The 14,246-nt window shown below is 39.7% G+C and overlaps 1 protein-coding gene and 1 long non-coding RNA gene across 12 annotated transcripts in view; one reads left to right on the top strand and one right to left on the bottom strand.

The window, feature by feature from the left end:
- Positions 1-14,246, top strand: part of DNM3 (dynamin 3) — a 171,836-nt gene that overhangs the window by 99,899 nt on the left and 57,691 nt on the right. For all 11 annotated transcript variants that reach the window (XR_008432222.1, XR_008432223.1, XM_053949823.1 and 8 more), the window contains one exon: positions 3,208-3,317. Coding sequence is in view for 9 of the 11 variants with exons in the window: in XM_053949823.1 (XP_053805798.1) it covers positions 3,208-3,317 (110 nt within the window). In the remaining 2 variants the exon portion in view is untranslated. The remainder of the gene's footprint in view (positions 1-3,207; positions 3,318-14,246) is intronic.
- Positions 6,599-11,778, bottom strand: LOC128791914 (uncharacterized). Its single transcript, XR_008432224.1, has 5 exons — positions 11,704-11,778; positions 11,102-11,178; positions 7,649-7,840; positions 6,849-6,890; positions 6,599-6,761 (listed from the first exon to the last, which is right to left on the bottom strand). It is a non-coding gene; the product is annotated as an uncharacterized LOC128791914 (long non-coding RNA).

Below are 14,246 nucleotides of genomic sequence, written 5' to 3'. Positions count from 1 at the left end.
TCTCTACGTGCGATGAGCATGTGCTGGTTTTTCCCCCTCATGTCACACTGAAGTTCTCTGCCCCTTTATAAAAATAAAAATCTATAAATAAAAAAGAACAAATGCTGAGGGGGACAAACTGGACCCACAGTTATGTGCATGTAGTCACTCGTCGAAGTGTGCCTAGCCCCATTCCTCCCAGGCTTCATGCATTCCCTGTTTCTTATGCTGTCAGCTTCTCAGGATGGGAAACATGCACAAACAGTCCTGGCTGCAGCTTTTTTTGCCCTACCATAACATAATATTAATTGACCTTAGGCTGAAATGTTGGGCTCATCTGCAGTTGAATTAGCTTGTTCTCCATTTCTGTATATTTTCTCCCACTTTGGAGGGAAAAAAAAATTTGCAGTGACTTTTGGTGCCACACTTTAATGTCACAATAACACCTTTCTCCTGGAATTAAGCAGTATTTAGCTCTGATCTCTCCTGTGTGACTCTGTTTGCCTCGAGCACAGGCACCCTGTGATTTCCCTTTCTTGGAAACTGCCCTGTCTCAGCATGTGGGTAGGAGGACATGTAAATAAATACCAACCACTTCTTAGCCTTCAGTAGGCATTTCCGTTTTCCTGGTGGTGCAGAAGAAACACTTTCTCACAGTTTGGCATCAAACATTTATATAACTTTCCCTCTTGTGGAATTTTTGTTTAGACAATCAGATTCTTGGTATAGTTTTTTTCATCAGTTTCTATTTTTATTCATCTGTGGTTGCTTGATGTGTCAGTAAATAGTGTCTGTCAGAAGAAATATCTCATCAGAAACTTATTAAATTTTCAGTAATTGAATAGTAAATCATGATAAGTCTATTCTGTAATACTGAAAGATAAGTTTAAAAAAAAAGTTAAACTTATCTTTTTTTCTTAGCTATGATGGAATATATCTGCCCAAAGGAAATATTTCTGCCCAAAAGATTTTTTTAATATCTATAACCTGCCTTAAGTTTTTGAAATAGAATACAAAATATCTGATATTGCTTTGCAGTCCAGCTTTCAGCTGAAAAAGAAAATATTTGCTTTTGATACAAGGATTAATATACGCTCCCTTTGTCATGGCAGCAGAGCTAATACACTGTTATCCTTTTATTTAATATACTAGTTAGGACATAAATTTATAATAGCAAAAGAGATCATATCAGTACAAATCAGTATTAGAGGATAGGTACTTCTAATTTCCATACATAAATATTTATAAAATCTTTATTTAATGTTGTTTACCATTATTTTTAATTGATAAATTATGAATTTACATGGCTTAGTTTTATTTGTCTCAGTGGTAATTCTCACTGAGTGGGTGGTAGTATACAGTCCCTGCTGGGAGAGCCCCAAGGCTTCAGACCATACAGATTCTGGAAGCAGAATATAGATCTGAGCTGTGATGAACAGCCACAGAGTGGCACAGAACTAGACTCCTGCATGGGAGCAGATGTGAGGTGAGGGAGTGAAGAATATACCCATGTATATTCTTTTGTAAGGAATAATTTCTAGGGAGGTTAAGATAGAGGCAGTTTCAACATCCATCGGATGCTTTTTATGTAATAGACAGAATTTGATAACCTTTGTATTGAACAACAAGAGAAACCGTGCTTTTCCAGAAGGGCTTTTGAAATCTGCTTTTTCCTCTCCTGAGGCCTGCTAGGAGGCTGTCTAGGAAAGTGAGCCTTTGTTGGCCATGTCATGGTATTTTTATAGTTTCACTCTTAGGGCCTTTCTCATCCAGCTTAGTTTTGCAATCTGCTGAAGCTCAGCCAAGATGAATTACATCTGCCCTCACAGAGCACACGTTCAGCCCAGCCAGGACATCTTCCAGGTCTGTGCACTGCAAGTTGCTTGGTGTATTCTGGGAAACACTCGCAGAGAATACTGAGTCCTAGTTTGGTTTGTCCCTTTGTCCTGTTTCCTGGCACACAATAAACTGTTGTCCCATGCATATTTCTTCCTGAGCCAAGCCCCATGAGTGATGTCCCAGCCCAGAATACTTCAGGAAGTGCAGTGGTGCTGGACTTCAGAGCTGGCTCTGGTGGTGGCTGGGCACAGACCAGTCAGCCTTGCTTCATGCTGGCTGATAAGGGACTCTAAAGGAATTTAAGCTCTCCAACTCTGGTGATTTATTGAAGCTCTGTAGGGGTAGTCAAAGTCATGAAAACCCCATTTATATCCACTGGGAGAATTCCAGGGCATAAAGCCTCTCTGCACTCCACTGCTGCCATAGTGGCACCAGCCTTAACAGTACCTTAATGGCTTTTAGAAGCTCTTAAACTGTGCTGTGTTAATAACCCTGTGAGCAGTGCTGTCATGATGTGCAAGCCCAGAATGAGAGCTTTGAGGATGGTCTCTCGTCTTTGGATCCTTCTATTTAACATCAGGTGTGTTTGCAAAGCAAACTGGAGAGGTTAGCTTCAGTTTATCCATCAGTGCAAGCACTTAAATAAGTTTAACACAATGGAAACAGCTAATAATCTCAGGGTTCTTTCTGTTCTGACATAATAAATTACCTCGGGAGTATTGCTAGTCCTTAATTGGAAGTGAAGGAAGAAACCTGGAAAAGGTGAAATTGCAGTGATCGTGCTGTAAATGAGGGTTGTGATGAAATTGCAAAGGAGTTGGCTACAGCAAGAGCGAATAACTCATTCCTATTTGGAGAAATAAGCTGGTTAGATTAGAGTCTGATTTTGTTTGTACATGGTTTTATTTTGATTGATTTGTATGGGTTTTGTATCTTTCACTGGCAAAATGAAAGTTTATGTGTGGGTTTACTGAATGCCATGCTTAAATAATTAATAACAGCAACAAAGTAGAGATGAATTTATGTCACCAGTTACTTCACTTGCTGTGCACACATAGAAGAGTTATTTTTTGATCAGACACTTTTATTTTAGTGAAGTCTGACCCTTGCCTTTTTAGAATTGAGAGGAATGAAAAATAACAAATGTAGATGTTTATGTGTTTGAGGTGAACTTTTTTTACTAGTAAATGTTTTTAAAAGGTCAGTGAAAAACAGAACTGAAACTGAGGTTTTATTTCTCTTGCAGGTAGGTCTATGAAAGATAAGCAGACATTTAAATTTGGGTATTTCCTTATGATAACAAATGTACCAGGGTAATTACCAACTCAACAGATCTTGCTGACATCAGGCTTCTTCTCACACAGTGTTGTTTTAATATTTTTTTTCTAGGAAAAAGAGAAGAAGTACATGCTGCCTTTGGACAACTTGAAAGTGCGAGATGTTGAGAAGAGCTTCATGTCCAGCAAACACATCTTTGCATTGTTTAACACAGAGCAGAGGTAAGAGAATGTGCTCTTCTGCAGATACTTCTGTCAAATGGTATCTAGCTGAGCATTTTAATAAGTGTGAGTGCACTTCTGCTGTTTCCACCATGTTGAGTACACAAGGTCTTGATATTCTTGATTTAGCTGCTGCTTTGCTGTTGCATAACCATGGGATGAGAGGTTGGTGTCCTCCCAGCCACTTGTGGGGTGAAACAGCTCCATGATGAGTCAGCCAGTCCTTCCTTATGGCTGAATAATCATCTCCTTGATCCTATTTTTGTTTTATTTGGCAGTCACCTAGGCTTACCAAAACATTCATGACTTCTGTACCTTGTGACCAGATTCAACTGGTGTAAATCACAAAAGTGTCATTGCTTTTCATTTTCTCCAGTGGAAAATCTTGCCTGGCAGTAATCTTGGGACTCGTTTGATTGTTTGTTTGGGTTTAAACACTGCTGAATGGAGAAAAAGTAGATTTCTCTACTTCTTTAATTAATAAAATCTTTGCCTTTTAGTTTTTGCCCCACACTTTTCCTCTCAGACTCTTCTCTGTTTTAAGTGGTGCAGGTGCTCAATGGAAGCTACTCCTGATGCACAGCCAGCTCAGTTTCCTTAAATGTTACAAAAGACATAAAAGTGATGTTTAATTTTCATTTTTTTTTAAACTGAGGAGGAGAGTTGCATTTGTACCTGTCTCAGGGGAATTGCATTTTAGCAGATAAGCAGCAATTTCTGTAAGTTGTTTTTCAGGCAAATGTAGCATGGATAGATATCCTTGATTCCCTCTTCTGCTAAATTCCTTCACACCTGATTCTCCCTCACATCACTAAAGCTGGGCATTACCTTCAGATAGTCGAGATGATGAGGGCTGCATGTGGCTCTCTGCTGAGGCAGCTGTCTTTGCTCCCAGTCTGGCCAGACATAGTGGCCAGAATTTTGGAAGCAAGGAATGCCCCTCCCTCCTGCAAATCAAAAGCAAAGCACAGGATTTCTGGGCTGTCAGGTTTCTGCTGACCCCAGAAATGCGAGGACACAATGTCGGTCTCAGTCTGAACTAGCCCAGGAAGGCTCTGCCTGTGTCTGCTGCCACCTCAGCCAGCCTGCAAGGTCTGCCAGGAGATGCCCTTTGAAAGCATGCCACACACATACTACCTGGGAATAACATTTCATATGCTTGACCAGTTGTGTTTCTGGAGCACAGAGAAAAGCTTTGAAAAGCTTTTCATGTTCTTAAAAACATAAATGATCTTTGGATGCTGGAAGTGAATGTAATTTGATGATTCTTGCTGTAGATATGTGTGGATCCATCAAGAAAGGTAACTTTGTCCTGGTGGCTTGATAGCAGCTGTACATGTTAGGTTACTTCCATGAGAAATTTGTTAATTTAACTCATTGTTTCTCCTTTGGTTCAACTAATGGCTTTGAATATTATCATCATCATAAATACTAATCATTGAACTGCTGTGAAAATCCAAGAGAAGCATTTCCATTGGCAAGTTTGGGATCTATTTAGGTGCTATATAGCTGGACATTCATATTTTCCCTTGATCTTCATCTGTACTAGACATCAAGGATTTGAAAATCTGATGTCTAAAATGTTTGCCATGTCTGTAATAGCCCTGCCTTTTTGGGCTCTGAGTAGACCCTGCAGCCTCTGCAAGCTGCTCTAAAAACATCCTTACACCCACATGGGCATGTTAAGACATGACAGCACAGCAGTAAGACCACAAAATACCTTTGCCTTGGGAGAGGCAGATCATGGAGTCAGTCTTGCAGCTTTAAGGGAGGCAGAAGTTGTTTTTGAAGAAATATTTACTGAATTCTAATTAAAACAGCAGTTTCTCTGTTACTGTAAACCAGATGATTTTTGATATTTCTAAAAATCTGCCTCCTGGCACAAATTGATCAAAACAAGATTAGTATCACTTTCCACTGAATCCTGAATTCATAGATGTGTCAGCAAAAACAGGAATATTGTTTCTCGAGTAGAGTGATCTGGCTGGGGACTCTGTCCCCTATCCCACATTCTTAAGGAAACTGAAAGAGGGACTTGATAAAGATACATTAAAATAAGAATTCTTATTGTTGTTCTACTTTGTGGTAATCTGTTGAATCCTGGTTTATGATGTTCTGATGTGTGTGTGTGTGTGTGTATGTCTTGCTTTTCAAAGATTGTGTAAAAAATTACATTAGTTTCTGGTTGGCTTTTTTTTTTTTTTTTTTTTTTTTTTTTTTTTTTGAGGGTGGGTGGAGTGGTTGCTTTCTTTAATTAAAAAAAAACCTTAGCAACTGAGAAAGAAATCAGCTTTTGAATTCTGCCCACTGAGGGTTCTGCTTATGGAACTATTTTGCTATTTAAGATGTAGATCATTAAAGAACAAAGGCAAAATCATCTGTTCCAGCTTCCATGATAGCATGGAGATTATTCTGTATCTCTCTTTCCCTCCCCCCATAATCTGCAGCATGTTTTTCCTTGACTATGAAATCTTTCTTAATGTTCAATTAAATTATTTTAATTTTCAAGCAAAAACCCTTTAGGAGAAGAATTTTAATAAGCTTGTTCTCTTTTTCATTCCCAGCCCCTCACTGCATAGGTATTTGCTCCAGCCATATGTTTCTGATACTGTACATTTCAATAGTTTCCTGGATTATGCACTGCATTTTTTCCATTTATGAAAACCTTTCCCGCTCTGAAATATAGTTACCAGGAAAATACTCATCTCACTGCATAGAATGAAAAACCATCTTGAGTTAGCTGAGACTGGGGGATAGATGGAGAAGGAAACTAACAGTATCTGTCATTTTGATTTACTGCAGAAGTCAACAGTTCTCTGACAGGAATCAAATGTGACTTGGTAATGTAGAGTAAATGGAGACTGTGACGATTGATTTCACAGTGAAGATAAATTCTCATGAAATGAACATAATTGTGTGTTTATGAAAAGGCTGTGTTGTGAAATAATTAAATTATTTTTGTGTTACTTTCTAATTAAATCTTAAAAAAACAAAACAAAACAAAAAAAAAAACCCCAAAGAAACAAAAAAAGGTGAGAGTGGGAATATGCTTTTGGGAAAAGGAAAACTTTGCCTGAAGTAGTTACAGCATTACTTAACAGAGAGGTTAGGTTTGTTTTTCTGCAAATTAAGTAACACATTTAAAGTTTTTGAATGGGCCATCTACTTAATTTATAGACACTGTGGATGACCTTTGCAATGGACTCCTCTAGTTTCCTTACCTTAGGAGTACTAGATATTCAAACAAAGTAGATTCAAGTGAGTGCCCTGTGATTCCTGGATCAGTTTTGGCCGTGTCTGTCTGCACGAGCCTGCCTTTAGTAACTGAAGTTGGGCTGGGGGTTTCAAGCAGTGTGTGTCTAACCGAAAGCTGTCAAGTGAGTGCTATTTTGTGTTAGCCATCTTCTCCACAGGAAACTCGTGCCAAGTCTGGTTTTTTTTAGACTGGAAAAAGAGATCAAATATATTGAGTATTTAAAAATAATTATGCTATAGGAGAAGAAAGAATGTTTGCAGTACTGTAGGGCTTACTGTGAAGCTGTGTAGATGTAGCCACTGACTTTCTAGGCAGAGCTGAGAATGGAGAAGAGAGGATTTTGTCAGCATTGCAGCTCACATTCAGTAGATTAACTTGTCATGTTCTCATTGCTGAGTGGGTAAGGACCTTGTTCAGAGCTCAAGAACAAAAAAACCAAATTCTGTCCATCCCAGAAAGTTTACTGTCCTTACAGGATTTAATTCCAACTTGATTTTTTCTCCATGTATTTCTTGTAAAAATTATTCACTTGGTGACTTTTCTGTTACCCAAGTACTGTAGCCTGGAACACGAACTGTAGTCTTAAATGTGTCTCCCTTAAGGATCTGTGCACGTCCTACCTCTCCATCTGCCCTGAGAAGGCCAAGCAGTCTTCAGTTCTCGTGGTCTTCTCCTGTTGATCCACTTGGTACTATTTTGACAGATTGTCTGTTGTTCTAAAGTAATCTCTTGCCTTTGCAGTAGTGTAATTACACTTTTTTCCTGATTTACTGGTCAATATATTGCTGTATTACTATATTACAACTCCATTTATATACTACTTCCCTTTTAATTAAAGAAATGATGCTGAGTAAAAAAAACTGTCTTCATTTGCTAGAAGCAGAGAAAAAGCTTCTTTCCACCTCTTCTCCAACTCTGGAGAGATGAATTCTCTTTTACAGGAGTTGGGATTCTACTAGGTATAGATTTTGAGGGTTATAAATGGGAGTGGGCTGAAGTGTTTGTTAAGTTGGTGAATTTTCAAGCCTTCCCTACCAATAGTGGGAGTAGCAACCACGGAGTGAGGAAGGGTTACCTGCTGGAGAGTCCTTGATCAGCAGGCTTCCTCTGCTCCTCTTCAGACTCATTCCTTTCCTTGGAGCCAAAGGAGCAGAACCAATGTGTGAAATTCTGCCTTCCTTGCAGAGGAAGAGGCCACCAGTTCTCCGTGTCTTTTCCTTTCCTGCCCAGCCAGTGATGCCTTGTGAAGGCTGACCTAGAACAGAGACTAAAACAGAGTTAAAGAATAAAGCAGGAATTTATTAAAAGGCCTCAATGGATCTACCTTGGGCAGCACAGGAGCCCACCCAGGTGAACCCAAAATGGTCACAAAATTCACAATCGGTCATGTGATTTTATAAGTTCTCACTTTTATAAGTTCTGCTCCATTTGCATATTGGAGTTAATTGTCCAATTACAGCTCCAGCCCATGGAGCTTCTTGTTTTTCTCTCTCCAGCCCACGTTGTTTGTGCTCTTGGGCCTGAGATCTGGATCATTTGTCCCTGGTCCCCAGCTGGAGAAGGAATTGTTTTGTCTCCCTACTCTGTGCACAGAGCTCACCATCCCCTAATGTGAAGCCCAGACCCACATGCTAAAGCAGCACAGAATCTGAAAAATATAAAAGCTAAAACCTGAGGCATAGCAGGACCCAGATGAAGCTGAGTAATGTTGTTGCTGTCCTCACCTCTGTGGTTCTGTGTGATACAGGGGTGTGAGAAGCAAATGCAAAGCACAGAACCGTTCCTTTTACTCTCACAAGAGTGGGTTCCTGAGAGCAAAATGCCCCTCAGTAATCATGAAGCAGTGGGACAGAATCTGCCATCCCTGCTCCAGAGCTGCCTGTCTGTAAAAACAGATCTTTAATCTGACAGGCAGATGGATGTCCAGAGGAGAGCGAGCAAAAGGCCATTTTGAGGGCACACAATAGGACTGAAAATAGAACTGCCAGATGAGGAATTGTAGCTACTGACTCCTGAGTACACTCTGTCTGTCAGGAATCATATTGCAGAGGGAGCTGTGGTGTCTGGTAGGACCCAGGAAATTACACTTGTCTACTCAGTGCGAGGTCTCACTGCCTGTTTTGGGTAGATGTGGTTGGCTGTGTGTTGCTCTAGAAGGGGACGGAGCACAAGTTGTTTCTGGGACTCCAAATGTACTAGAGCTATAAGTACTGAATTTCTGTCCATGGGCAGCAACTGGTTAACTGCTATCCATATATAGGGGAAATTGGGCAAGAGCCAAAATAAAGGGAACTAGTGAAAGGGGACCGGGTCAGAGGAGGTGTTGGATAGAAGCCAGGCTAAAGGAGAAAGCCTAAAATGAGATGTATGTTTAGTTACTGTTTTTGAATTACTCAGAAAGCTAAGCCCCAGGAAGAGCTGGACTGTAAGCTATTCAGAGCCCTCTCTGTTCGAAATGGAAGAGAGAGAATCTGTTTAATTAAAAAGACCTATAAATTTAATTCACAAAAAAAAAGCTGCTAACAATTCTAAACAAAGTCCTAAAATGCTGGAGAGTACAATATTTAAGAAAAAATATACAAACCCAAGGAATAGCTAGCCTTTATTGCCAACAGCTTTCCCTTATTAAAAAAAAAAAAAAAAAAAAAAAAAAAAGAAGAAGGTTGGTTGGTTTTTTTTCTGGAATATGTTCTTTTTTGTCATTATTGACAAATATCTTTTGCATGACAAATAATAGAGAATAGGGTGCAGGTATTGACAGCTGGGGACAGCTTTTGTGTCTGTGTGGCCCAGAGGCACATTCCAGGCCAGGCTTCCATCCCTCACCACCAAAGGCATCAAACCTTCTCCTCCAGGGACTGATGGAATATTTTAGTGGCAGTCACTGTTACTGCTGTGGATTTTGGCCTGGGTGGTGTTAGTTTTGGCTGCATTTCTGTTCTGGGTTACATATAGGACTCGAGATACTTCATTGCCAAGGCTGGCCTATGTACTGAGCAGCACATCTTCTGTCCATTTGCACCTGAAAGTTGTGGGGATTTCTGTGTGTTTTGGGTGTGTGTACTTGAAAAGATTCATATGCTTTTGGGAGAGCACTCACATGACACAGATGGCAAAATCCTTAAGTGTTATTATTTCATGACATTGTCCCAGAGATTGTCTCCTTGGCTTTTCTGGATATTAAGAAAAAAAGAATCTTCGGAACCATGTGTAATTAATTTTAATTAGCATTCGCATTGGAGTGATCTGAAATGGTAGGCCTTGATAGAAAATGTTAGTCATTGCTGTTAACTCAGAGCAGATGGCCATTTTTGTTTCTTCAAAATATATGATTTGCAGAGCTTCTGGTAGAGCTTTTTAATTTCAAAAAAAAATTTTAAAAAATGGTGCATATGCTCAAACCAGCCTTGTGCAATTACAGGTGTCCAAAATCACAGATTAAATTTGAATAAGCAGAGTGTACACAGTGGAGTTGCAGGTTAAATAGATAGAAAACATACAATTTCATCCAGGATTACCGTTCCCCGTTGCTGGAGTGTCTGGATTCTGTTATTTTCTCCCCTTTTCATTTTAGGTGACTATTCAATAAACCCATATTCTGTATGTTTTCAATTTCAATCAAGTGAGAGATATATAAGAATTGAATCTTTTGTATTTTTCATGGAATAAAATGGGACCAATTTGCATGTAGTTCTAGATTTCTAATGTTCAATTCTGCTTCCATCCTAATAGAGATGAGATGTTTACAAAAAATCACTTTGAAATCCCTGTAAAAGAAGATATTCCTTTATCTTTCAGTCTGTGAGCAGCTTCACTTGTGTCAGTGTGACTGCTGAAGCTAAATACGGGTTTGTGTTCTTTGGAGGATTAAAGTAGTTTATAGGTCCAGTTCTAAAAAATATCAATAGTATTCTTGCTGTGTAATGGTTGTTCTGTCTCCTCCTACATTGGCAAGAATAAATGCATTTTTAATTAATTGTGGTTTGTATTTTCTCTCCATGAAAAGAAATTTTATGCATATCCAGTACAGCTTTGGCTAGAGAAATCCAGATCCAACTCAACCTAAAAGCTCTCCATGCACATGGTTATATGTGAGTATGCATTAATGTATGTACACACATGTTAACTAGGTTTGTAATGTGCCTGCAGTGGTTGCCCTTCAAAATTTTCTAGGCTTGCTGGAGATAAATATTTAACCTTATCTTAGTGTTAAGAGATTGCAAGAGGTACAGTCCATCTTGATGTGCAGCAAGTGGATGTACTCAGCATGTTCTGATGTGCAGCCACCATGGAGAGAAACCCACTGGTGTTGCAAGGGCTGTTCTTTCTGGGTGAATTTCAGGGGTGTCATTCACTCCCTGCTCCTGGACTGCAGAGATTTGGTTCATAGGCAGGCAAGCCTTCCCTAGGCAGTGCTGACAGCCCAGGCTTCAGGGTGGGTGGAAGGGGAATCTCAGTAACTCACAGCTGGGTCAGTCTTCAAACTTATCTGGCATTTTTCACTTTCCTCTTGGGCACTTTTAAATACCTTAATGCTGTCCAGTTAGGATTCTTTCATGATGGGAGGAGTTCAGGAAACACCTATGGACATGTCTGTATTAGGCCCTGAAATATATAGGGGAAATGAATCAAGAAATCAAGGTAAAAATAAAGTGAAGAAGCTGTAGGGTAAGCAAAGTCCCAGCTGGGTGGCTGCTGGAATTTGAGGTGATGGGCCTGGCCTACAGAAGGCATGTCCTGAGTGTGGAACCTTCCAGAACTGGAAATGATGCTTTTAGTCCAATTGTCTGTTCATCCTTATAAGCAATTATGTTGTATTTCTAGTGGAAATGCAGTTCCAAATTGAGGTTTATTTATCTAGAGTACAGTAAAATCTGCAGATAACAAATGGTAGCCTTTTGTATTTTTCAGCCTGGGAAAAAAAGGCAGTATTATCAGTATTATGTTGATTTCCACTAATGCCACTGTAGTTACATTTTCATGAACTATGCATGATATTTAAATTACAGTGGTGAGACTCCAGGAGGAAGTGGAGTAGGTAGATGTGGTAGATGCATACAGCTTTGCAGTTTCCTCAATTATGTGTTCACATTTAAGAAATGTTAAATGTTCAAGGGAAATACTACTTACAGATGGCACTTGTAGACATGTTCCCATTTTCTGTATCTGTCTTGTTTCCGTAGTCCCTTAGATTTACAGATGCCTGAATAGCAACAAGATTGGTATTGTTGAGAGTTCATCCTTCCTGGTATCCTTTATTGTGTCATAGTCTTTGATGTCTACCATCCCATTTAGCTGCTATGGAGATGAGGGTGAGAACATGACTTCACAGTATTCCATATGGAGAACATAGGTGAGGCTTGAGTAGTAACTGGTGCTGTGCTGATATCTTTAGCAATTTTAAGAAGTTGAAGAGAGAAGAAAACAGAAAATCTGAATTGTTTTCAAGAACGTTTTTACAGCTTTCCATGAGACACCAGTGGACTCCTAATGAGTAAAACATGTTAATGTGTTTTTGTAAGATTCCATTGGTAACAGGAAAAGGACACACACTTTTCAGAAGTTACTGAAAGAAGTTACTTTGGCTTTTTTTTCCTTTGAAAATTTCCTATGCTTGTTGGCCTTTCTGGGAGAAAGACAGGCAGGGGTAGTCTAGCAGCAAGGCAGCCAGCTGGGGAGACAAGCATCCCTCACCTGCCTGCTGGGGCATTCCTGGGAGCACTCAGGGTGTGCATCCTTCGGTGCTGTGTTCCATCACACGTGCTGTGTCTTTGCCAGTGGCAGTGGAATAGAATGAGCTGCACAAAAAAAAAGCTCTCAGATCCTACAGGGAGAAAGAAGGGCCTGGGACATGTGGAGACATCAGCTGCTGGGCCATGAGGTGTCCCCAGCCCCAGGAGAAGTCCTGACACAGAGACAGAATGCAGGACTGTCAGCTCCCACAGTGTTCAGAGTGCCTGGCTGAAATCCCTGCTCACACAGCCACACTGCTTGGAGCAAGCCACAAAATGCCAAAAAGCGTAATATATAACATGACAGGCCTGAAAAAATGTTTTCACAAGCTGGTGTCATGTTGTTTTGCTCTTGCAGATAAGTGTTTTTGGAACTTCCCTATCACTATGTTTTACAGCCTTTATTTGCTCTATTGTTATTTTTAGTCATCTTTGCTGAGAGTACCCTTTTACCATTTCAGCTTCCTAGTTCTTCAAATTATAGCTGCTTCGTTATCTTAGCCAGAAAAGCTTATCTCAGTAAAAGTTTCTCCTAACAATAAATTAAAGCGTTTTTTTCTCTGGCAATTTCATTATGCTTCTCTCTCTCTCTTTTTTTTTTTTTTTTTAATTGACTTCTTTGTTTTGTTCAGTAAATGCTGACTTGGAGTTCCACAATACAGCAAATTGAATAAATTTCAGGTGTTTGCTCAATTTAAAGTAACAGCATCTGATAAGGTCATCCAGGCTATTATTTCCTTTAAGGGAGGATTAGTACTTTTGGAGTCAGGGAAGAAAAAGGATTAATTTTAAATTTCTCAATCAATAAAAGAATCCACAGAGCTTTCAGTTGTTCATCCTGTCAGTGGCTTTGGCTAAACTGTGCTATCAGGCCCGTTAGTGCCTCTTTGTGACCTTTGGGGCTGATTTCTGTGGGAATGAAATGCCCTGGTGGCACCTCCAGTCTGGGTTTTTGGAGGGAGTAGTGCAAGCCTGGTGCTGCAGATTTAGCCTTTGAATTTGGTGAGAATTGAGTGACCAATGTAAGAAAATAATTCCGAGTATGTCCTTTATTCTTTGCAATTTTGAATTCAACCTACGAGCTTGCTAAAAAATACCTGATTTTGCTCCCTTCAGAGTGAGTGTGCTCTGGTCGTTGTACTGTGGTTTCATAGGTGACAATTTAATGATATGGTGTCATGGCTGCTTCATGCCCAGGTTCAATTGCACTTTTTTTACCTTTTTTTAACCTGTTTCCTGAGACTGCCCCAAAAAGCGAGGCTGAGAGAATCACTTCTGTGAGTGGGAATTACATCAAGTCAGTTGTGTTCCAGCAGTGTGGCAGTGAAATCCCACCAGTCCCTGAATGCTAAAGAAATTTGTCTAGGCAGTGACAATAATAGCTTTATTTCCTTGTTCTACAGTGAATTCAGGTTTTTTTCCCCTCTAAGAATATGTGGGAGAAATGACCTCTGTAGTTGCACGATGAAACCAAAGGGCCCTTTGTCACTGAGTGTGAAGCAATCTCCATCAACCCCTCTCCTCCACAGCTTGCTAAGGGAAGAAAACAGTCTGGTTGGGATGGAAGATTGATCCTTGTGCAACGGTTAAGATCTAGCAAAATGTGGTTTCCTAACCCTTTTCAGCTGAGCTCGTGGCCTTTCCTAAAAAGACTGTTGGCTGACAAATTTACAGTGATCTGGTCTGTGTATAGAATTGGAATTCAGAAACTAATGGCTAAACTGTAAGGGGAAAATCTGTTCTGTTAATTGAAGAATTTACAAGTACCCCCTTCCTACAGATATATTTTTCCTCCTTTCTCTTTTCTTCCATTAAGTGATTCCCTGTATTTATCTCATTATGTGAACTACCTGTTTTATTTAAACATGTCCCAATTTTCTTACTATGATGAGAGACATCTGAGGTTTGTTTTGTTTGTTTAAAAATATCTTGAATATCATT

The sequence above is a fragment of the Vidua chalybeata genome, chromosome 9 (genome assembly GCF_026979565.1).
Source record: "Vidua chalybeata isolate OUT-0048 chromosome 9, bVidCha1 merged haplotype, whole genome shotgun sequence".
NCBI lineage: Eukaryota > Metazoa > Chordata > Aves > Passeriformes > Viduidae > Vidua > Vidua chalybeata.
This window is presented reverse-complemented; position numbering and strand designations above follow the sequence as displayed.